This window comes from Lygodium microphyllum, chromosome 8 (genome assembly GCF_053477565.2).
Source record: "Lygodium microphyllum isolate KBCC chromosome 8, Lygodium_microphyllum_v1.1.10, whole genome shotgun sequence".
In the NCBI taxonomy this organism is placed as follows: Eukaryota; Viridiplantae; Streptophyta; class Polypodiopsida; order Schizaeales; family Lygodiaceae; genus Lygodium; species Lygodium microphyllum.
In genome coordinates this window covers 105,854,399-105,878,451 of record NC_141142.1, presented here as the reverse complement: position 1 = coordinate 105,878,451, position 24,053 = coordinate 105,854,399, and the positions used below count along the sequence as shown (strand labels likewise).

Below are 24,053 nucleotides of genomic sequence, written 5' to 3'. Positions count from 1 at the left end.
CTACCCCTTCTTATGAACTAGGCAATACTTCACATTTGCTCTATTGTACTTGTCTTGGCCCCAAGCAAATAGAATTCCAACGGAAATGTTTCTAGGTAATGTTGCAATGATTGAGGTGGATTGCTAAGTCATTCTCTTCCATCCACTTCACATTTATGGGTGAACAATTGTGAAACTTTTAAGTAGATAGCAATGTAAAGCTTTACCTCTTTATCTTTCTTTCATATGTGCCATTATCTTTTTAGGAACCAAGATCTCATCAGGTCCCTCAACCTCTGGCTGAAATCATGAGGGATATCCTTTGGCACATCACCATGGAAAACTTGAAAAAGACTCACATGCAATCAATTATGAATCTTCTAGTCATCAGGTAGCTTCACTTGTAAGTCAGATCACCTATCTTTCTTGTTACCCAAAAAGGCCCATAATATCTCATGCTTAACTTATAGAATAAGCACTGTTTCCCCTTCTTCTTCTTGAGCCATGTCTTTTCAAAGCACAAGAGAATTCAATCACCCTTGACAAACTCTACATATTTGCAATGGCGGTCTGCTGCTCTCTTATGCTTTTCATATGACTTTTGAAGAGCTTGGTTTACTTTCTTGTGCTCTTTATCCATACTGTTAGCATATTTATCTTCCTCAAAGATTTATCCTTTGTATGCAGAACTGGTGGAACCTTCTTACCACCTTCAATATCCCAAACAATGCTTGCCCCTGGAACTATGAATGGTGTTGTTATAAGCAAACTCCATCAATGGAAGGAACTGTTCCGAGGTGGTCTAAAGCTTCGAGACGTAACACTTCAAAAGATTTGGGATGGTAAAATTTAGCTCTTTTGATTGTCCACTTGTGTGTGGATTAAATGAGGAAAATCAGAACTTCAAAGAAGTATCCAAAATCTCAAAAAGCCCTTTCCAAAACAAAGTAGTCATCCTTGGATCTCCATCACTGAGGATACATCGAGGCATACCATGATACTTGAAGATGCATACATTAACAACATTGCCATATGATCTTCTTTTATCTTCTTCCTTACTGGAATAAAACAGGCCTACTTACTGAATCTGCATATGATAATCCTCCATTGTTCCTTGAAGGTGTCCTATGAAGATCAAAGATAAAATCCATAGCTATACTCTTTCATGGACTATCTGGAATAGGCAACGAATGTAGCAACCTTGGTGCCTTCTATTGATCATATTTAAAGTTTTTGGCTTGCAATGCATGTCGCATGAAGAATGACAAATTTGTTGCCAAATTGCCAATTGTAAATCTCCTGTCAGGCTGTAAAAACTGAATGAAAATAGGCCGAGAAGGCAATGCTGACAGCACCTACAAATGCATCACAATTAAAACTCCAATTCTATTAAGACTTTGATGGAGCTCACAACCAGGAGATGATAGAAGAATTACTTAGAATGCCAACAATGGCACCTCATAGATCACATCATCTTGTGTTAGTACACCATTGGAGTTAGGTACAAAGGACTTCATAACCAATTGATAACAGATGTCCACTTGCACTCGCAAAAATAAGAAAAGAGAGATCTGCACATGGCAAGATTTCATAATACATAAACCCTTACTTTTGGTTGTTAAATATGGGGGATAGAATGGGGTCATGGAGCTGATTCAAACATACACAGCTTGAGATTGATAGGAGCGTTGGAAGAACTTTCATTGTAAGTTGTTAGTTTTAGGGATGGAGTTCACATCTTGCCAGCCAGTATGCTGCTGTGAGCTTGGGTCCCTCCAGTTGTTAGATCAATTCTAGTTTGAGTTTTGTGTATGGAATGAACTTGGTAAATGTTCAAGCTGGGACACAAAGTCCTGACATTTAATATAGAGCAAAACACTTTGTCAAAGAATGTCTGGGAGTATTAAATGCTATCATGAAAAATGTTTCAAGTATTAAACATCTATCCTGAATCTTTTAAATGTCTACCAGATGTATTAAATGCTATCATGAAAAATGTTTCAAGTATTAAACATCTATCATGAATGTTTAAATGTCTACCAGGTGTAGATGTATGTGTGAGCCAACAAATAGTCTCTGGACTTTACTAGGAAGCGTGCACATGCTTTTCTATCTGCACCAAACAAAATTGGATTTTCATTCTTACACAGAATGGCACTGAAAACAAAGGTGAAATTGTAATAGTAAATGATTCTTCACCAAGCAATTCTGTGATGTAGCTATATTGGCAACATCCATGCATGGAATTTACTTTTTTAATACTGCAAACAGCATAAAATATGAAAATTTAAACCATTAAATTTTCTATGGACATAGGTTATTCGAGATAAGCGCACAGGAAAAACCAAGGGTTATGGGTTTGTCAGCTTTTCAAGTCCCTCAGATTTGGCTCTAGTCTTGAAGGAGATGAATGGTTTGTATCCCTCTAGATTATTTTCATAACTACATACTGGCCACGGGACTTCACACAGTTTTGCTCTGTCCCTGATCACCTCACTACTGCTTGACTGCATTTGAGCTTCTAGGATCATTGACCATGTTGTCATCTGTGTAACAGGCAAGTACGTGGGAAACCGCCCCATCAAGCTCCGGAAAAGTAAGTGGCGGGAACGGACAGATGTGGAGGCTTTGGAGAAACAAAAGGTACTGCTGGATAAACTCTCTTATCTGATCTCAATTACAAAGTTATCTGTATGCTTGAGACTCACAATATCATATCCCATTTAATGTTGCAGAATAAGCGACAGAAGACCTCAAAAAAAAGTGTTCTGCACAGGTGAGGGATGACCAGGACAAAAGATGCAGATTTGCTTAAGGTTCTTGTACAGCTACCACCTACATGCCGAGATGTGTGCTCTGGGATGCTTATAGCTACCACCTGCAATATCAAAATTTTGTGCTCCAGAATGTCTGTCAGCTCAAAATGATTTCCTAAATAGATCAATTGGTCAATATATCATTTTGAAGCACCCTCCATGTCTAGATGTACTTTATTATGATCATTATCCCTTGCTTTCACATATTGATGAAATCATATTTCATCAACTTTGGAACAGAACATATGTTCATGTAAGGTGACATATTTTGAATGCATGGATTTAAAAAGTTGTGAAAACTGTCTGTTTTTATCACTGAGACTATTTTCTGGAAAAACACATTAATACTTTGGAAATCGCATACAGACTTTCAAACTGACCCATGTAAAATTTGTCCCTGCATGTATAAAACAGTTGGATTAGGGATGACTCTGCAGATTCCAATTGTGTTATCCCTGTTTGTGTAAAATAGTTGGATTCAGAATAACTACTCAAATGCAGTTATGCTCATTATATTGGAGGATTACATTAGAGGCCTCAAAATTATGATATATGCTTTATATTTGGAGCAAAGGCCTCTAAATCATGGACATTCTTTATATTTAGACCCCAAAAAATCGACATGAGAAGTATTGTTCAGAGTCTCTACGTGATAAAATCATTGAATGTCTTTTTATAACGTTCCAGGCCTCCAATTAAAAGTAAGAGCACACACCTTGAACTGGTAGGTGGGTTTGTAAAGTTCGAATCGTGTTGCAAAGAATTATATTGTGCTTCTGTACTGTACAAACACTCTTATGCTGTCAGGTTATGACTCAAGCTTACTGCACCTTGGACTGTTTGGTGGCTCTAAATCTTCAAGTTGTGTTGCAAAGGAGCAGTATACTGTGTTTCAGCAATATACAACCACAAATGCTGTCAAGCTGATACTATGCAGACAGGGAAAAGAGAGATTTATCACTGGTATTACCTTATGGAAAATGCCGGCTGTGGTTCCTGTGCAATGTTTGAGTGCAGTTTAAAGGCGCTGAGCTAGACTGGTATGGGTAGAGACAATCGTTTGTGAATCCAGAGTTTCCCAGTGTACTAACGTTCTGACAATAATTGCCAGATCTGATTGTCCATGAAAAAAAAGAAAGGTGATACAAAGCCATTGTTTTCTTGCACAACGACACTATGTTTACTGCATCTACACTAGCTGCAGCTAATTAGATCCAGTCTATCATGGTGCTGGTGGTGGAGGATCTTAAGGAAAGACTTAAAAAGCAAATGCTAAGTTAGATTGTTTGTTTGAAGATATTACTAAGAATGGTCTTGCATGAGAAAGTAAAATCTAAGGAAAGCCATCATCATTTTTGGGGGCCATGGGGGAAAGAATGGTAGGTCGAGGTGGGTTCAAGGGTTGGTTCTTGTTCCTAAGGAAGATTTGGGTGTCAAAGTGGTGTTGGGTGCAGAACAAGGCAACTAGGGGGCTATAGTTGCTTGGGGTCTTGGTTCACATAGAGGATAATGTCAAGCAAGTGGGGCACGATGTTGTAATCTTGACCCCATGGAACATTTTGAGAGCCATTATTAGGAAGGGGTAGGTTCCCACACAGGGGCAGTAGAAGGTTAGCATGATATGAATTTGCATGCTAGTAATCTTTGCTTTCTCATAGCATGTGCTATTTGCCTATCCTCTGTACTAATGTTCATCTATGGAGGCATGACTACCATGAAAAGGGTAGAGCATGGAGCTGGGAAAATCATATTACCTCCAAGCAATTCCAACACTTCTTGTACCTGCACAGATAGCCATTTGAATGATGTCCTCTAATTGTTTTGTTGTGTTTCTTGCCATATTTGGTGAGGCCTTCCTCCTCTACCTCCAACTTGTAGAATTTCGAAAGGCTTTGGGCTGGCCAATTGCACAAGAATTTCGAAAGGCTTTGGGCTGGCCAATTGCACATCAGTTCATGCTTAAGAGGTTCAAAAGTCCAAAAGATACAATGTATGATCACTCTTGGTCCAGTCTTGGACAATGATCACTCATCCATTTAGTTTACCCCACACAATCAATACCTTGTCAATTTGAGGCTTGCATTGGCGTGCCATTTTGAGGGTATATGCAAGGGGTGAGTCTTGAGGTATTGATGCCAAGTGGATTTGGAATATGAATTGTATAAACTCACCCATTGACAAGAGAAGAGAAACAAATATTTGATGTATTTTCACTTGTAATCATCTTGCCTTTCCTCTATTGTTTATAACACATTGCATGAAGCAAAAGCGTTCTTGGAACCATAGCTAGATCGATATAAACTTCAATCTAAAGTCCAACCTTCGGCTTGTGCCCTAGTACACAAAGTTGAAGCCCTCAAACATCCACCTTGCCAATTGTGGAAGGTACAAACCACCATCTTTATAAATCAAATATAGAATTGTTCCAACCGGCCACCATTTGTCATGCAGAATACTCACATAGTTTGATGCATGGGACATACATTGCACATTGTAATTTGTGACTCTTCTCATTAACTAGTTCTTTCTTCGTGTGCTTGGGTTGCTTTGACATGAGGCTAATTGGTTGAATAGGTAAATGTTGTCATTGAACTCATTGACAAGTATGAAAAATAATACACCCATCATACTTGGTTTGGTGGGTCATAACTTCAAACAACAATGCTCTTTGACTACATGCAAGTTGGGGTTCATAATTCTTAAAATTGGATGAATACATTTGTAAGTTGCATGGTGAGAGTAATTGATTTCATCAAGATACCATGAATTTAGTTAAAGCATTTTGTGCTCTAGTAATTGATACAAAAGAACATGCCATTGTTGACATTAGATTTTAAGAAAATGCTAGCTAGTTGATGGTTATGCTTGTTTTGGGGTTTGAAAATGGATCCATTACAATGATAGACTGAGGCATAATTATTTGGTTTCACTACCCATTGTCTTTCATAACCCAGTCAACGATGTGTTTGATAATCCATGGGTCAACTATGTGTTTCGTAATCCATGAGTCATTGTCTAATGGTGGTCTACCTCGAACCATGGATATCTCAATTGTATGGTAGGGATATTTTTTGTTCATTTTGTTTGTTGCATTGTGATCTTGAACTCTATGTTTGGACACCGTGTCAATACACATCAACGGCTCTATCTATCTATATCATTAATTCAACATGTCATCTCTTCATACAAAATTGTAGAAGAGGAACATATAAAAGAGCATGCATCTAAAGAATCATTTACATCTTGAAACCACTTTTTTTAAACCAAAATGTGGGAGAGGAAGCAATGATGGGATGTAGAGTCAATGCAATGAGAGAGAGAGAGAGAGAGAGAGAGAGAGAGAGAGAGAGAGCATGCAATAAGTTTTTAGTGGGTACTATGATTACCCTTATGTTTTATTATATTCATTTATATGTGATTGTATAGTGTGTACTAGTACAAGAGGTGGCCACTCGACCTTTGGCTATTGACCTTTACCTCAACAAACCCCTAGATTAAAGGCCAACGTGCTGGGAGAATAACATAATGAAGATATTATCCAATGTTCATATACACTCTAGTGTGTAAATCACTTGGAAGATGAACTCTTCATAAGAAGATTTGTAAGGTTATCATCAGAATGGACCTTGACAAGATTGATCAACTTGTTCTTAGGCTCCTCCTTGATAAATTGATACTTTGCCTTAATGTGCTGTCTTTGTATGAAAGACAAGATTGTGTGCCAACTAGATGGCACTCTAACTATCACAATGCAAAATGGGCACCTCTCTTGCAACACCGAAATCTCTCACTAGAGTTTCTATGTATGCATCTTATCATCACTGAAGGTAACATCATGGCTACATACTATCTTCTTAGCTTCAAGATCCCAAAGATGGTAACCCATCTCACCTGAGTCACCATATCCAAGAAAAATACACTTCTTAGATTTATGATCAAGCTTGTTCCTCTTGTGTTTAGAGATGTGCATGTAAGTCTCATAACCAAACACCCACAAGTGATCATGAGAGGGTTTCTTGTTAGATCACACCTATTTGGGAATCTTGCCATTGCTAGGTAATTGATTAATCAAGTGAATAACTATCTTAATATCCAAACACGCACAAGTGATCATGAGAGGGTTTCTTGTTAGACCACACCTATTCGGGAATCTTGCCATTGCTAGGTAATTGATTAATCAAGTGAATAACTATCTTAATAGCTTCATTCCAAAAACATAAGTGAGACTTGCATTAGATAGCATAGTTTGAATCCTTTCTTGGATTGCCCTATTCATTTTTCTAGCCTCCCCATTTTGAGTTAGGTTTTCTAGAGCAATAACTCTCTTTTGACGCCACACATATCACAAAAGTTTTGAAGTGAATGAGAGGCATATTCTCCACCATTATTAGTCCTCAAGCATATTAGCTTCTTTCTTAAATGGGTTTTCTATATAGGCCAAGGACTTTTGGAATGCATCAAAGACATCATTCTTTAATATGCTCCACCCAAATAAACCATAAGCATAAGCCCCTACATCACTTTGTACCAATTCCACACATTCAGACTTTCTAATGCTAACACCCTTTTTATGACAACTTTAGTCCATTTACTATATATACAATGCTCACACATTCCAAGATAAGAAAAGTTAAAACATGGAAGATACTGAAAATGTGAATGAACTTTCATTTTAGTGATATACATATGGCCTATATCGTGATGCAAAAGTGATCTTGATTGCTACTCAATGTCAGCTACAATGTGGTGTTTTACACTACATACATGAAAAGAATACAATGCACTACACTTTAATCCTTTAATAGCTATCGGGGAACCCTTTGCATTTCTTTCAAATATGAACACCAAATATCACATGGTAGCCACAATTATCCAATAGTTCAATACTTACCAATGTTTCTTCAACTCTGATACATGACATATATTCTTGAGTACAAAAGAGAAACCATTAGCTAGTGACAACTATACATGTCTCACTCCATTAATGCTACAAGAAAAGTTATTCCCTAAAGAGACGTATTGCTTTCTTCCAACATCATATGTACCAAACCACTTCTTGTGGGGAGCACGAAATGATGCTCCTAAATGATCCTAAATCAAGAATCCAATCTTGTTGAATCTTTTGTATTGACAACTAACTAAGGATAGTACTAAAGTCCTTTAAACGACTGGACATTGAAGTCCCTCCTCCATGTGAAGCTCAATGAGTTTCTTTAGCCAATATATGTATAATGCAATTCTTTCATTCTCATAGACATTGTGTAACTTCTTCTAAGTACCAGATAAATTTATTAACTAGCTTAACCTACCTCTTTTGGATCAATACATTGCAAATCTGCTCTTTCCTATATGAGAAATTTGTCCCATCCAATTTCTTTAGCAAATTACGTGCAATGCAATAGTTTCCTTCTCATGAACGAACATTGTGCAACTTCTTCTAGGTAACAAGCAATTTAATCAATCACCTTAATTTGCCTTTTTTGTATCAATACCTTGCAAATCTACTCTTTCCAATACGAGAAAGTGATTTGTCCCATGCAATTTCTCAATGTTAAACAATGCATTTTTTGAAGCAATTAGAATATGCACCAAACAACATGCAACCAATATACAATCAATTGTAAGATCAAAAAGACCGCTACACTACAAAATAGAGTGCTTACTAAAGTGGCCAACCAATGGTAAAAGAAATCTCAAAACACATGTGCCAAACAACAAGTAGCCCATATATTGTCAATTGCAAGAGAAAGAAGACCAACAAACAACAAAACCAAGCACTCACTACTACAATCGCTAACTAGTGGCAAAAGCAATAATGAAACAACCCAAGCACTCTTTAATGCATAATAATCAATTTGTGAATCTTGCTAAAAAACCTAAAAAATACTTGTAGTGTAAGAATGGCTCTAACTTGTTTAATATTAATCCAAAGATTAATAGAGAGGGTTCTTCTTATGAAACTAGTACTCTAAACTTCTAGAAGATTAAAAAAATGAGGTAGATAGCGCGAATAGTTCAACCTGTGAAAATGCATTACAATAGTGTTTTCATCAAGAATAGCCTCTTGGAGCATTCCGATGAGTCCATAAACAATGGACATCACAATCTTAGCAAACCATCAACTTTGTCTCTCTTTCGTCTTCTTCTTCTCTATCAAAAAACACAAGCAATCCCTTAGCCTCAAAATAATAAGTAGCCCCCATGCTTTTCCACTTAACTTGACCCCTTGCTTTTGAGAACAAGTTGTCCTTGTGCTTAAGTGGCCTTTGTACATGCATACATTGAATACATGACTCTAATATCTTTCCAAGCAATCCAAAAGCCAAGCTGTTTTGCATTATTTGCCTTATTTGCCTTATTTCTAGCCACCATGAGCTATCCAAACACTTTTGAATTAAGCTATGGTAATCCATAAATTGAACATCAATGACTCCCTTAAGCGGAGCACCTATCTAACTTAAAACTAAGAGCTTAGTAGTGAGATTTGTACCTCTCAAATTTGGATAGCAAGTATGAATGTTGAAGCCCTAATCTCCAAACTCGCAACAAAGTTGGACTCCTCATGTTCCTTGCTCGAACCATGAGCTCTCGTGGATGCAACTCTGATACTAGTTGAGAAGAAGCAATGGTGGGATGTGAAGTCAATGCACAGAGAGAGAGAGAGAGAGAGAGAGAGAGAGAGAGAGAGAGAGAGAGAGAGAGAGAGAGAGAGAGAGAGAGAGAGAGAGAGAGAGAGAGAGAGAGAGAGAGAGAGCACATAACAAGTTTCTGGCATATACTATAATTACCTTTATTCTTCATTATCATTATCTTCACTTATATATGATTGTACAATATATGGTAGTACAAGAGAGTGCATACATAGCTTTTGGCCATTGGCCCAAGAATGTGTCCATTCAAACTAGTAAAATTTCATTGCTTATCAACAAACAACTTGAGACAAAACTTGTATGATATTGCACAAATAATTGAAAACTATAAACATGAAAATCTTTCATTCATTGTGTTAACCAATTCTCATATCGTCAAGTGATAGATAAGAGTTTTGAATGTTGATTGAGTTAGTGCACATGAGATGGAAAAGCTTGATTGTGGCAATGGTGTAGAACCTAACTTTGTAAAAATTGGTGTGTATAACTTTTGATGGTTGAAGTGTTGATTCTAGAAACTTCGGTATCTAATTTATGACAATTGGTATCTAATACACATGCTTACTTTGACAAGCATATAGTGTTGAGTGGTTATGTTTTATCTCTAATTTCCATGACATTCTCTTGCTTACCATATACAAGCGGTGTTCTTTATAGCACAACAATCGCGTGACACACACACACACACACACACACACACACACACACACACACACACACACACACACACACACACACACACACACACACACACACACACACACACACACACACACACACACACACACACACACACACACACACACACACACACACACACACACACACACACACACACACACACACACACACACACACACACACACACACACACACACACACACACACACACACACACACACACACACACACACACACACACACACACACACACACACACACACACACACACACACACACACACACACACACACACACACACACACACACACACACACACACACACACACACACACACACACACACACACACACACACACACACACACACACACCAACTTTTAATATTTGATTACAGTTTATGCAAAGGAGGTTGGAATCCATGATAATCTAGGGAGTTTGGTAACATTGATGAAGGATTCAAGTGATGTTTGATTGAGAATAACTGAGAAGTGAACAACTGACAAGGATAATACAAGAACATTAGATATCTTAGAGGAAGTGGTGAGGATAGTGTGACGATAGCAAAGAACTCTAGAAATGAAAATAGTAGTACAGGAGAATTTGTGTGGAGAACTTCATCTATAGATCAACCCATACATAGTCTAAAGCATTGGGGACCAATCCACACCAGATTGAGATATAGAGTTCCCCAAGCAATTTGCATCCATCTACCAATTTAGGTTTGTTGGGAGGAAAGGGTTTTTTGGTCTTCTAGCTTTGAGAGCTTGAAGAAGTCTTCAAATATGAGTGCATTGTTTGGGTGCATTTTTCCTCACTCCTAGATTGGTTTGAGAGAGAAGTGGGGGATTGTCATAGAAGTTGTAGGGCGAGTCCTATATGTACTACCTTGCCATCTAGGTGCTACTATGTCTTAGAAGCAGGCTTGCATGTTATGGGATCAAAGAAATGATATCCTAGAATCCTAGTTTTTACCTTTCCTCCACTCCTACTACATATGTAAAGCAACAAGTCACTATGCCAAAATGTGTTCGAAGAAGATTGAGGAGGAGGAAAGTGCAAGAATATGAGATACTGAGGGCAGAACAAGGTGCAAGTCATAAGGAGTCTCCCAAAGAAGAAACAACAATCACAGAACAAGATGTTGAGGAAGATGCACTACACTAGAAAAGACAAGGCACAAAATACATGCAGCAATGAAGAGAAGGTCGTGAGAGGACCCAAGGCACCGAGTGGAAGAATGGTAAGCTCTCCTTCAACAATACTAATAACAAACCATCAAGTCATGGAGAGTCCTCGAAACCTATGGCCAATAAGGGAAATGAAGGTGGTAAACAAGGGAGTTGACACGTGAACCTTAAGAGGCATCTGGCGCGATGTCCACTCATTGACAAAAACATCTACACTCCTTTGGCGGCGGAGGAAGAGGGCTTCACCGACGTGCCAGAAGAGGCACAGGTTGTCGAGAAAATTCAAAATCCTCTCTTGGAATGTGAGAGGATTCTACGGTGACAGGAGGAGAAAGGTGTGTTATGGTGGCTCTACAAGAGATTAAGACGGGCGTGCCATCTCCGCCTTTGGGCTACGCAGCTTTTGTAGAAGTCAGAATCAAACGTGAAGGTGGCATAGTGTTTTTCGGCAGCTCATGCATGAAGCCAGAGGTCGTATGGCGACAGCCCATAGCGTCAGTTATGGCGACAGGATGGCAGCTAGGGACATGCCATGGGTATCAGAGTGCACATGGATGGCGAAGAGCTGGTGGTAGTGCCGGTCTATGTCTCTTTCCTCAAGGGATCGGCATATTGCAATACAGTCAAAGAGGATAGATATGGAAGGAGAGCTCAGATGCGCATGCAAGTAGAATCAGCCAAGATCCACTCAGAGAGAGATGAAGCATAGAAGAAGTCGCCTGCACCGCTCAGAGGAGGTCAAATGAAAGACGATGGCAATCTTGAGGAGGTTGGTCTGCCAAGGGTGTAGAAAAACATAACATAGAGAGTACGCAGGGAGGCGTGCTGTGTATCACAGAGAATATTACGTCGGAGAGAATGAATAGAATGATTTGTCGTCATCATTATTACGAGTGTATAGATACAATATAAATACAAATCGGCACATGACGTCTGTTCGAGTGGCCATTCATCACTCGTCGCAACTCTTCATGTAGACCTTAATCGGTCTTACACTTCAACAAAGGGTGCCTTCTTGCACTGCTTCTTTTTGCAGCAGCCACTCAACCCTTGCTCAGAGCACTTCAAGTCAACACAGAGTGGGGACTGATGAGAGGTCTCCGGCTTCCGGAGGATAAGGTCTTTACAACCCAACTATTCTAGCAAACGACTACAACACATAGTGACGCCGGCCAGGGAAGACTTCGTCAGAAATCTTCTAGCAGCTGCCAGCACTCTACAATGTCCTTACAACTACATCGGGCTGCAGGATAATCAAGGCCACGGCCCAGCTCCTACATCTTGCACGGCACCCTGTCTCCCGGACTGGCCATGCAAGGTAGGGTTCAAATGCGCCTCCTCCACTCTTTCTTGAGGAGTAGTATTCCCATTCCTTAACCTTGGAACACCCTTCAGGCCGTCAACTTTACCTAGTCAAGATGCTTCTTGCTTGCAGTTCTTGTCACGATGAGCTCCTTGTGTCGTAATCTAGCCTCCATGGAGAGTTGATTTCAGAGCTCCAAAATATTTTCATTCATCTTGAGCTTCTTCAGTGGTCCACTAGTAAATGTTGGGTAGCAAAATGTAGCTCTACTGGCTCATCACGGTGCTTCATGATGTTGCCTTGATGCTCCTACTAAGGTTTTGAGGAGCGTTTGCATGTTTTCCACTACTTGATGTTGCCAATTGTGGGTTTTGTCCATATTTCTAGAATTTTTTAAAAATCCATTGGTTCCTCCGTGAATCAATTAGAGCGTAAAAAGAATGAAGGCATGACTTTTGCTCTAGTGCAATGGCATACATTGTAGGGGAGGTGCATTTGAGAGTTTTCCTACTATTTGCTAGAACATTTTCAATGCTCAAGGTCATGCTATGATATTGCCACATTGCTTCTAGCAAAATTTCCAAACATCATAATTGCGTCTTAGTGATGGCTCATAAGTAATGTTCAATCAAGTCAACTTGTATCAATTCCAAGTTAAGGTTAGTCATGACTAAGTGATTCCTTTTTTTTAATGGAATATAGTTGGGTGCTTGAAATGCTTGAGTTTTTGGCTGCTTTTTGTTGTTTTTTTGACTTGTCTCATCTTTTTTATCAAATTTTTTTAGATTTTTGATTCTTTTGTTTGTAGTTTTGTAAGTATTTATGCGAGTTTGAGTTTGTTGGATATCTTCTAATAGCTCATTATGGTTTTTAATTGGTTCATGGTGTTCTAATGCATTCACCACATAAATAGATTGGGTTAATGTAGGAGGGGCTTTGTTGTTCTAGTTCTCATTCAAGACTAATCCTTAAGATAGGGTAGGGTACAATCCAAAAGATAAAATTAGGCTAATACAATGCCCTTGGCATTGAGGGAGGCAAGACTAATCTTCCTTGATTCATGGAAAATCTAGCATGTGCTTCACTATATAGTCTAGCACATTCTAATGCAACTTTCACATTGGATGGCTTGCCATGTTCCATGAACTTTTGAACTCTTGCAAGCTTGTGCTTAGATACCCCAATTTACATGGATCCAAAGGGCTATGCTTATCAAAAAATATTAGCATTTTCCACTATATTTCTCTGCATTTTGACCCTTCTTTTATCCGACTAATATCAATTTCACTACTTACATATGCATTGTGGCCCTTTGTGTAGACACATGAGCCATCCATGCCTAGCTTGTCATAATGGGCTCGTTGTGTCACACTATAGCCTCCACGGAGAGTTGTTTTGAGAACTTCAAAATCTATTCATTCATCTTGAGCTTCTCCATTGGTCCTCTAGTAGATGTTGGGTAGCAAAATGTAGCTCTAGTGGCTAATTAGAGTGCTCCATGATGTTGCTTTGATGCTCTTACTAAGGTTTAAGAGTGTATGCATGTTTTTCACTGCTTGATGTTTCCAATTGTAGGGTATATCCATATTTTTTAGAAAAGTTTATTTATCTATTGGTTCCTCCATGAATGAATGTGAGGGTAAAAAGAAGCGAGGAAAGGCTTTTGCTCTATTGCAATGGCATACATTGTAGGGGCGGCGCATTTGTGACCTTTCCTACTATTTGTTAGAACACTTTCAATGCTCAATGTAATGCTATGATATTGCCATGTTGCTTCTAGCAAAATTTCCAAACTTCGCAATTGCTTCTTAGTGATGGCTCTCATAAGTGATGTTGGAGTCAAGTTGCATCAATTCCAAGTGAAGGTCAATCACCATCATGATTGAGTGATTGATGCTTTTTATGGAATAATGTTGAGTGCTTGAAATGCTTGAATTTTTGTTGTTTTCTGGAGATGACTTGTCTTTTAAATCAAAGTTTTTGAGGTTTATGATTCTTTTGCTAGTAGATGTGGGAGTATTTGTAAGAGTTTTGAGTTTGTTGAATATCTTCTCATAGCTCATTATGATTTTTCATTGGTTTATGGTGTTCTAATGCATTCATCACGAAAATAGATTGGGGTAATGTAGGAGGGGCTATGTTGTTCTAATTCTCATTCAAGGCCCTTGGTTGGGCTAGCTATTGAATCCAATTGGTGGCATTCTAGGGTTGTCATGTGAATTTGTCAACATTAGAATTGATTTGAGAGTATTGCTGCTTGCAATTCAGTCATCATTAGAGGCACAACCTGCTGTCACTATTGGGTTGAGGCATTATATTGATCTTCCTTGATTCAGAGCTAATCTAGCATGTGCTTCCTCATACAATCTAGCACATTCCAATGCAACTTGTAGATTGGATGGCCTTCCTTATTCCATGAACTTTTGGACTCTTGCAAGCTTGTGCTTAGATACCCTAATTTACACACCTCCAAATGGTTACACTTATCAAATAATATTAGCCTTGTCCACCATTGCAATTCTCCTCATTATTGACCCTTCTTTTATCACACTAGTATCAATTTTGCTACTTACATATGCACCACGGCCCTTTATGTAGACACACGAGCCATCCATGCCTAGATTCTCATGATGGGTTCCTTGTGTCACACCCTAGCCTTTGTGAGAGTTGTTTGGAGAGGTCCAAAATCTATTCATTCACCTTGAGCTTCTCTAGTGGTCCACTAATAGATGTTGGGTGGAAAAATGTAGCTCTAGTGGCTCATTACAGTGCTCCACGATGTGGCCTTCATGCTCCTACTAAGGTTTGAAGAGGGTTTGCATGTTCCCACTAATTGATGTTGCCAATTGTGGGGTTTGTCCATATTTCCAAAAATTTTTAAAAAATCTATTGGTTTCTCCATGAATCAATGTGAGGTTAAAAAGAAGTAAGGTAGGGCTTTTGCTCTAGTGCAATGGCATACATAGTAGGGGAGGTATAGTAGGGGAAGTGGATTTGGGAGCTCTCCTACTATTTGTTAGAACATTTTCAATGCTCAAGGTCATGCTATGATATTGCCACATTTCTTCTAGTAAAATTTCCAAACGTTACAATTACTTCTTAGTGATGGCTCATAAGTGATATTGGAGTCAACCTTCATCAATTCCAAGTTAAGGTTAGCCATGATTGAGTGATTGGTGCTTTTTATGGAATATTGTCGAGTGCTTGAAATGCTTGAATTTTTTGTTGTTTTCTAGATCTGGCTTCTCTTTCAAATCAAAATTTTTGAGATTTTTGATTCTTTTGTTAGTATATTTGGGAGTATTTATACAAGTTTGAGTTTTTTGGATATATTCTAATAGCTCATCATGATATTTCATTGGTTTATGGTGTTCTTATGCATTCACCACATAAATAGATTGGGTTAATGTAGAAGGGGTATTGTTTTGATTCTCACTTAGGGCTCTTGGTTGGGCTAGCTATTGAATCCAATTGGTGGGATTCTAGGGTTGTCATTGTGAATTTGTCAACATTGGAACTGATTGAGAGTATTGAGGCACATCTTGTTGTCACTATTGGGTTGAGGCATTGTAGGCACATGTAAGTAAGGGTAGGGTATAGTCATTAAGATAAAATTAGGCTAATACATTGCCCCTATTGAGGGAGGAAAGGTTCATCTTTCTTGATTCATATCTAATCTAGCATGTGCTTCCTCCTACGATCTAGCACATTCCAATGCAACTTGTAGATTGGATGGCCTTTCGTGTTCCATGAACTTCTGAACTCTTGTAACCTTGTGCTTAGATACCCCAATTTACAGAGCTCCGAAGGGCTATGCTTATCAAAAAATATTAGCCTTGTCCATTGCATTTCTCCTCATTCTTGACCCTTCCTTTATTCCACTAGTACATATTTTTCTACTTACATAGGCACTATGGCCCTTTGTGTAGACACACGGGTCATCCATGCCGAGATTCTCATGCTGGGATCCTTGTGTTGCACTTTAGCCTCCATGGAGAGTTGTTTTGAGAGCTCCAAAATTTATTCATTCATCTTGAGCTTCTTCAATGGTCCACTAGTAGATGTTGGGTAGCAAAATGTAGCTCTAGTGGCTCATTACAATGCTCCATGATGTGGCCTTGATTCTCTTACTAAGGGTTTGAAGAGAATTTCCATGTTTCCCACTACTTGATGTTTCCAATTGTGGAGTTTGTCCATATTTCTAGAAAAGTTTCTTTATCTATTGGTTCCTCCATGAATCAATGTGAGGGTAAAAAGAAGCAAGGTGGGGCTTTTGTTCCAGTGCAATGGCATGCATAGTAGGGGAGGTGCAGTTGGGAGCTTTCCTATTATTTGTTAGAATAGTTTCAATGCTCAAGGTCATGCTATGATATTTCCGCATTGTCTCTAGTAAAATTTCAAAACATCACAATTGCTTCTTAATGATGGCTCATAAGTGATGTTGGAGTCAACCTTCATCAATTCTAGTCATGACTAAGTGATTGGTGCTTTTTATGGAATATTGTTGAGTGCTAGAAATGCTTGAATTTTTGGCTCTTTTTTGTTGTTTCTTGGAGCTGATTTATCTTTTTCATTAAAGATTTTGAGGTCTTACAGTTTTTGGACTATTTATACTTGTTTGTGTTTGGGAGTATTTATACTAGTTTGAGTTTTCTTGATATGTTCTGATAGCCCATTATGGTTTTCGATTGATTTATGATATAATCAATGCTTTCACCACATAAATAGATTGGTTTAATGTTGGAGGGGCTCTTTTGTTCTATTTCTCATTCAAAGCTCTTGGTTGGGCTAGTTATTGAATCCAATTGGTGGGATTCTAGGGTTGTGACTATGAATTTGTTAATATTGGAACTAATTGAGACTATTGTTGATTGTAGTTGAGTGATCATTAGAGGCACATCTTGTTGTCACAATTGGATTGGGGCATCACAATGAGGCATTGTGGGCACAAGTAAGTAAGGGTAGGGTATAGTGCTGCTTGGGATAAAGTTGTGCTAATACATTGCCCTTAGCATTCAGGGAGGCAAGACTCATCTTCCTTGATTCATGGCAAATCTAGCACATGCTTTACCATATAGTCTAGCACATTATAATGCAAATTTTAGATTGGATGGCTTGCCATATTCCATGAAATTCTGAACTCTTGCAAGCTTGTGCTTAGATACCCCAATTTACATGGATCCAAAGGGCTATGCTTATCAAACAATATTAGCCTTGTTGTAGAGGCAAGAGCTCAAGCTCAACCGCCAAGACCCATGGACCACTTATTGTTCAAGCGTTTGAAGCGAGCACTAATGGCTACCTCTCACATAGCCGACACGCTATCCCTCTCGGGGCAGCGCAAAGAAATGTGTCCTGGGTGGAGCGCAAGTCCAACACACGATTGGCTCTTGGCTCTTGGGTCTTGATGTTGCCTTCCTCATCATACAGCATGTATGGGTTTACATAAGGCTCATCGCTGCTAGGCTCGTCCACATAGTAGACTAGAGTATCACTCACTGGGTGGGTCACGTAGGGTCCAAGTGGTCTAGGGATACTTGTAGTATTTATTTCCATCCTAGGGATGGGTGGATTAGCATCATTAGGTGCCGAGAGAGCCAGTGGGACTCCCCTTCCAAGGAAGTTTGGTGGCCTTTTATCTCAAGGTAGGGTTGACCATAAGGCTGCAGGTACGGAAGTCTCCGAGGTAGTCTACAACACATGGCATCATGGACGAACCTACCACAATTAGCACAAGGTCGTGACCTAGGGCCCTGGCACTCGGCTAGCAAGTGGTTCCTGCCACAATGCACACATTGGACACGTGGGTGCGTTGGCTGTCTCATCATCTCCTATAGTTTGGTTATGTCCATCCTAATCTCTGCTAGCTCCTATTCAGAGTCAGTGCCCTTCCCTTTGTCCTGCGCAGTTGGGTCTTCTCTCTCACTTGGATTTCAGACCCTCTCAGGACTCCTAGTTCTAGACTCTTCTCGATTCAAGCATGTGGAGCTTCTTTCCTTAAGGTGGTCATCCACTCTAATAGCTTTGTCAAAGATCCTTGCTAGTGCATCTCGTTGCAAGCTCGAGTTACCAGCTAAGGCTTTGTAGAGCTCTTCACTTTGTATTCTGCTGATGAATACCGTGGATATTGCTCTTTTAGTTGGTCTCTTGCCCATTGGGATTCTCTTGAAGAGGCTCCTCACATGGGTCACATAATCTCGAATATCCTCTTTCTCTCTTTGCTTGACGTTCATGAGTTGCACTAGCAAGTTGTTGGAGTACCCAAGTTCGAAAAATCTCTTGATGAAGAGATTTTTCAAGCTATTGAAATTGACACGCTCTGTAGTATTCGAACTCATGTACCAAGTCCAACCCTTGTCACCTAAGCATAGTCCGAAAGCTTGGGAGCATTGAGTAGGATTGGTAAGGCCGTTGGCCTCATAGACCTGCTCGAAATGTTCCAAAAAGCTATACGGATCGTTAATTGCTTGGTATTTGTCCAGTTGCTTCATCACCACTGGGATTTTTGATTGGCTCTTAAAGCCTTGGTTAATCCCTAACCCTGCTAGTAGTGATGATGCTAATGCTACAACACTTTGTTCTGCTACCGTGTTATCTAGCAGTCGCTTCGTTAGAAGCTTGCTCAGTGTGAGGTCTCCCTCTAGCACTCTCTTGCTATCTGATTGATTTCTACTTGCTAAGGCTAGCACTCTTTGGATCTCTTGTATTTGAAAATTTTGGCGCAAGCTCCTAGTTTGTTGATCCTGGTTGTATGCAGGTAGGCCTTGTAGAGCCCTACGAGCTAGCTTCCTCTCTTCCTTGAGGTCTGCTATGACATCCTCTATAGGTCTACCACGGTGTTCTAGTCGGGTTTGGACATTGTATTTGTGCACTAGCTGTTGGACGGCCTCATGAAAATCGCCTAGGTCTAGTTCTTCATTGCTTCTACGGCCTAAGCTGCCTTATTCCATGTCCAAAGCTTCATGCTCTGCCAAGTTGTCGATCAAGTTGATAAGGCTGGGTAGATCCACTTCCACGATAGTGCCTTGTTGCGTCTGGTTTTTTGGCAGTGTTCTTTGCTTGGGCCTACCTTTGGGAATTCAATCACCCTTCTATGTCTTTGGGTCTTCTCTTACTGGTGGGTTCCTTCAAAGTTTGATGTTTGAGTGAGTTCCTTGTTAATTGCAACCAGTTCTCAACTTACCCTCACTCTGTGAGTGCGTGTGTGTGTGTGTTCCGTTCTGTGCATTGTACGAAATTAGGCTTTTAGCTCTTTTCAAGTGTGCTTCCAGTGATGGAAACCAAAATGAGTGAGAAAACAAAGTGTGTGCAGCTCTGGCTATCTTGTCTACAGGTTGGCTTGATAGGGTTGTGTGTTTGGTTCCTAGTAGCTGTTCTTACTGGTTTCTCAGGTTTGTTTGCTGCGCTATCCTTTTCGGCTAGGGTCGAGTTGGGGTCTTGCAATCAACCCACAACACCAGACATGATTCCAGACTATTCGGCCACGATTTCTAGGTTCGTAACTACATGTGAGGTGTTTGGTGGGTTCTTCTAGAGTGGGTCACGCTTCTTGTTAGCCGGGGTTTGTCAAGTTTCTAAATTTTTTTCTTCCTCAAGTTGTGTCCGATTCTAAGAATTGGATAGGGTCGCATGTGATTGTCACAATCAGACAACGTGTGACCGATTGAAGAGCTCAAGTTGGTCCCACTGGGACACATCCCATTCTTGGAATCGGACAAGGGTGCTTGGTTTGATTAAATGTATGTCTGATCGTACAGGTCACTAGATCCAATTCTGTGGTCCGATTCCCGTGATCGGACAAGCGAGCGTCCAATTGGATAGGGTATTGTGTCCATTTTCTTCTCGTCAGATTCTCAAAATCAGACGGAAGTGGTGTGTTTGATTGTTGCGATTGGACGGGTCGAGCGTCCAATTGGACTGGGTTGTGTGTCGCATCTAATCGGACGAGGTTGTGCATCCGAATTTAGAGTTGGTCCGATTTGGAGGTAGTCGATTTGGAGCTAGTCTGATTTTCAAAATCAGACGAGTACGTTCGATTGGACGAATGGCTTGTCCAAGTCTCATTCTGGGAATTAGACTTTGTGTGGAAAGCATCTGATTTTGCTGGCCGAAGTACATGTCAATCACGTTTTTACCAAAAATCTTCACTTAAATATTGCTAATAGCTATAGGGACTTCTAGGAATCAAGGAGGGGTGTAGGCCAAGGGCATTCTATACTTGAATCTTACCGAAAGCTGTGACACACTTGATTGATTTGATGTAGTCTTGTGCCTTGCAAGATCTCTCTCTCTCTCTCTCTCTCACAAAGCCAGGATCTCAAATGAGGTTTTCCCTGGTCACCCATGACCTTAAATCCTTCCTGGTTAGCACCTCAACCTTCCCAATCACTCCACCCACGACTCCGACATCTGAGCCCTCTCTTTTTTCCATTTTGCCATGTGCAGGACTATTTTACAGCAGTGAATTGTAAGCTTCCCACTCTGATTGCTCCTTCCTATCCTACTCTAAATGCGACAAACATCAAAAGCAAGGTACTGAATTGATTCCTCCTACTCAACTAATCATCAAAAACCAAAAATACTTACGTGTAGCATGGATTAAAATCCAAAACCTCCTATCTATCTCAAGCTCTGGTTCAGGGATGAAACCTTACTTCGATGCTCTATTTGAAGTGCACAAGTGCTCAAGCTTGAATCCATTGTCTCGGCAACGAAACCAAAATGTAAAGGACCGCCAAGACCCACGAACGGCTTATTATTTAAGCATTTCAAGCGAGCACTAATGGCTACCTCTCACATAGCCGATGCGCTATCCCTCTCTACGAGTGTAATGAGCTTACCTTGATGCTCGATTGAGTTGCTTCCTCTGTCAAGCACTCCAATAGCTCCACAATTCGTGATGCAAGCTCAAGCATCCTCAAGCCTCTTCCTCCAAGATCCATCCTCCATACCCACACACGAGATGAGAGAAGAGAAGAGAAGAGAAGAGAGGAGAAGGAGGAGGGCTTCTCCTCCAAGATCCCTCACCCTCACACACTCACACACTCACTCCATCACCCACTCACACTCCCTCCCCCAAGCACTCACAAGCAAGCAAGAGAAGAAAAGAAGAGAAGAAAAAGAGTCCACTTTGCTACACACCAAAGAATGAGCTCTCATTCACTTTTTGAACTTTATATACAAAACTCTAAATCCCTTTTGGGTGGTCTTCCCCTTATCCCCTTTTTCTTACATGGCCGGGTAGGCCCTTTTTCCAATTGCAAGTTCTTTATTTCTAGCTTAGTCCTACTGCTTGTTCATCGTTACAAATTGCACAAGAGGGAGCTTGCGCTCTTTTACAGAGGTTTTGGCTACGCCTTTATATTTAAAGGTGCACCTTCTTGCTTGCGGCTTCCATGGTTGCGTCTTGTACTCTTGGTGAGCCCACTCTCTTGTAGGGTGCCTTTTCCTTTTTTTTCGCCTTGCGCTTTTCCTCTTGATGCCTCATTTTTTGCTTCCTTCGCTGTGCACTAAATATGACCCCCCTCCTAGTTGGGTGCTAGCCCCATGGCATTGTAGGGTGGTGATTTTTGAACCATGTGGCAGGGGTAGCTATGTGGCTTTTTGAGTTTGTATACAAGCTGAGTTGGAAGGTGTGTTGGAGGATTTATGGAGTTGGAAGGCTCTTGAGTTGGATATGAGCCCTGGTATTGGAGGGATTTATGGATCTAGAAGGCCCTTGCATTGGATAGGATCCTTGGTGATGGAGGGATTTATGGAACTGGAAGGCCCTTGCATTGGATATGATCCTTGGGGGGGGGGGGGATGGAGGGATTTATGGACCTGTTAGAGGGATTTATGGAATTGAAATGCCCTTGAGTTTGGAATGAGCCCTGGTCTTGGAGGGATTTATGGACTTGAAATTGAAGATAAAGTTGGACAAATCCCTGCATGGAGAGAGGCTGATGGGCAGATCCAACATTAAAATTGAATATGGTGTTAGATGGATCCGTCTCTTGGCCCCTTGCAGTTGTCTTCTCTTGCGCTATTCCAAATGAGCTTCTTCATTCACTTTTTGATTGGGATTGCCTCAGTGTGCCCTTGCTTTGTTTCGCTTGCATGGTGACATTGTCGCATAAGATGGGGAGTGCATTGCATGGATGATGGGGTCTCCGGAGTTGATGGTTAGGGCCTTTGTTTGTACCTGAAAAGAAAAGAAGGTGCACTACCTGGGGGTGTGCTCCGTTGTCATGTGGTGCATTGTGCTCATGCTAGTGGGACTAGGGGCAGGACTAGGGGAAAGCTTAGGGGTTGTCCCTCACTTGAGGACTTAGTTTGTGCATAAGGGAGGTATGGTGCATGTAGCTTAGGGTGACATGTCTAACCATAGGCAAGAGCTACCTCCCTAGGTGTGTCCTACCCTTGATGTGCCCTAAGCGTGAAGTGGGGAATCAAAATGAGGCTAGGGGTTTAGGGACGGAGATGACCAACCGAAGCCACCGGGCGCACCTGACTTGAGAACCCCTAGGTGCAGTGACTAGTAGCTACGTGCAATTAGTGGTTTTTGCGTGGTGTCTTTCCATTTCTTGCCTTTTTTTGGGAATAAATAATTATTGACTTTGGTGGGGTAGTATGAGATAGGGGCTTTATTTTGTGGATTCTTGAGTATGGGATGGAGAGGTAGGGGGCTTTAATGATTTTCTAAGGAAGTGCCTACTTAGCAAGTACCTCTTTTAGCCTAGTCTAACATGGAGAGGGGTGGTGGACAAAAATGGATGGCTACAGTTGGTGAATTGACTATTGTTCATGTCCTCAAAGAGGGCCAGGAAAAATGATGGGAGTAAAGCAGCACACACCATTAGCCAGGTCATGGCACATCCATCTATTCCCGCATTCATGTCAAAAAAGAGAGGTGGGAGATGGTACTCTGCTGGTGCAGGGGGTTGCCTGAGGAGAGTCCTAAGTAATCTAATATAATTACATGTTGTTACAAAGGCAGGGTTTGGGCAAGAGGAGGATTTCATTACGAGAAGGGCCATGGAGTCCCATAGATCTTGTTCGGAGAAAGTGATTCCTTCCTCTGGTTTTGTGGCATTGATGTTGTAGATCTTTGGGAAGTTGTATCGGCCATGGATGTCAGGGTCAATATCTACTCCCACCCTCTGAGGATATGGTAGATAGGTTAGGACATTTCGTTTGAAGGGTAGGGAGCCAAAAAATGACATCCACACATCCACATTGCCATTTCAGACTCTTCTCCTCGACTTGGATTGGGATTTGTAGCCTTTCACTGTGTGGGGTACCTCCTCAACCTTGTTCTCCCAGTAATCCAGGGATTTTGTCCCCCAAGCCGTTGGATTTCTCTCTCTTTCTGCGAGCCATCGGTCACCGAGCCTCTTTCCCATGGAGATTACTTCCTTTACCACTTCGGTGGATAGCACTTTGCTCAAGGCCAT

General features: G+C 40.6%; 1 protein-coding gene across 1 annotated transcript in view; it reads left to right on the top strand.

Annotated features, from left to right (window-relative positions):
* LOC148032694 (uncharacterized) overlaps positions 1 to 3,305 on the top strand; it is a 70,096-nt gene extending 66,791 nt beyond the window's left edge. The window contains exons 4-6 of the mRNA XM_087683954.1: positions 2,296 to 2,392; positions 2,537 to 2,622; positions 2,715 to 3,305. Of these exons, the coding sequence (XP_087540080.1) occupies positions 2,296 to 2,392; positions 2,537 to 2,622; positions 2,715 to 2,759 (228 nt within the window). The 3' untranslated portion in view covers positions 2,760 to 3,305. The remainder of the gene's footprint in view (positions 1 to 2,295; positions 2,393 to 2,536; positions 2,623 to 2,714) is intronic.
* The last annotated feature ends 20,748 nt before the right edge of the window (positions 3,306 to 24,053 follow it).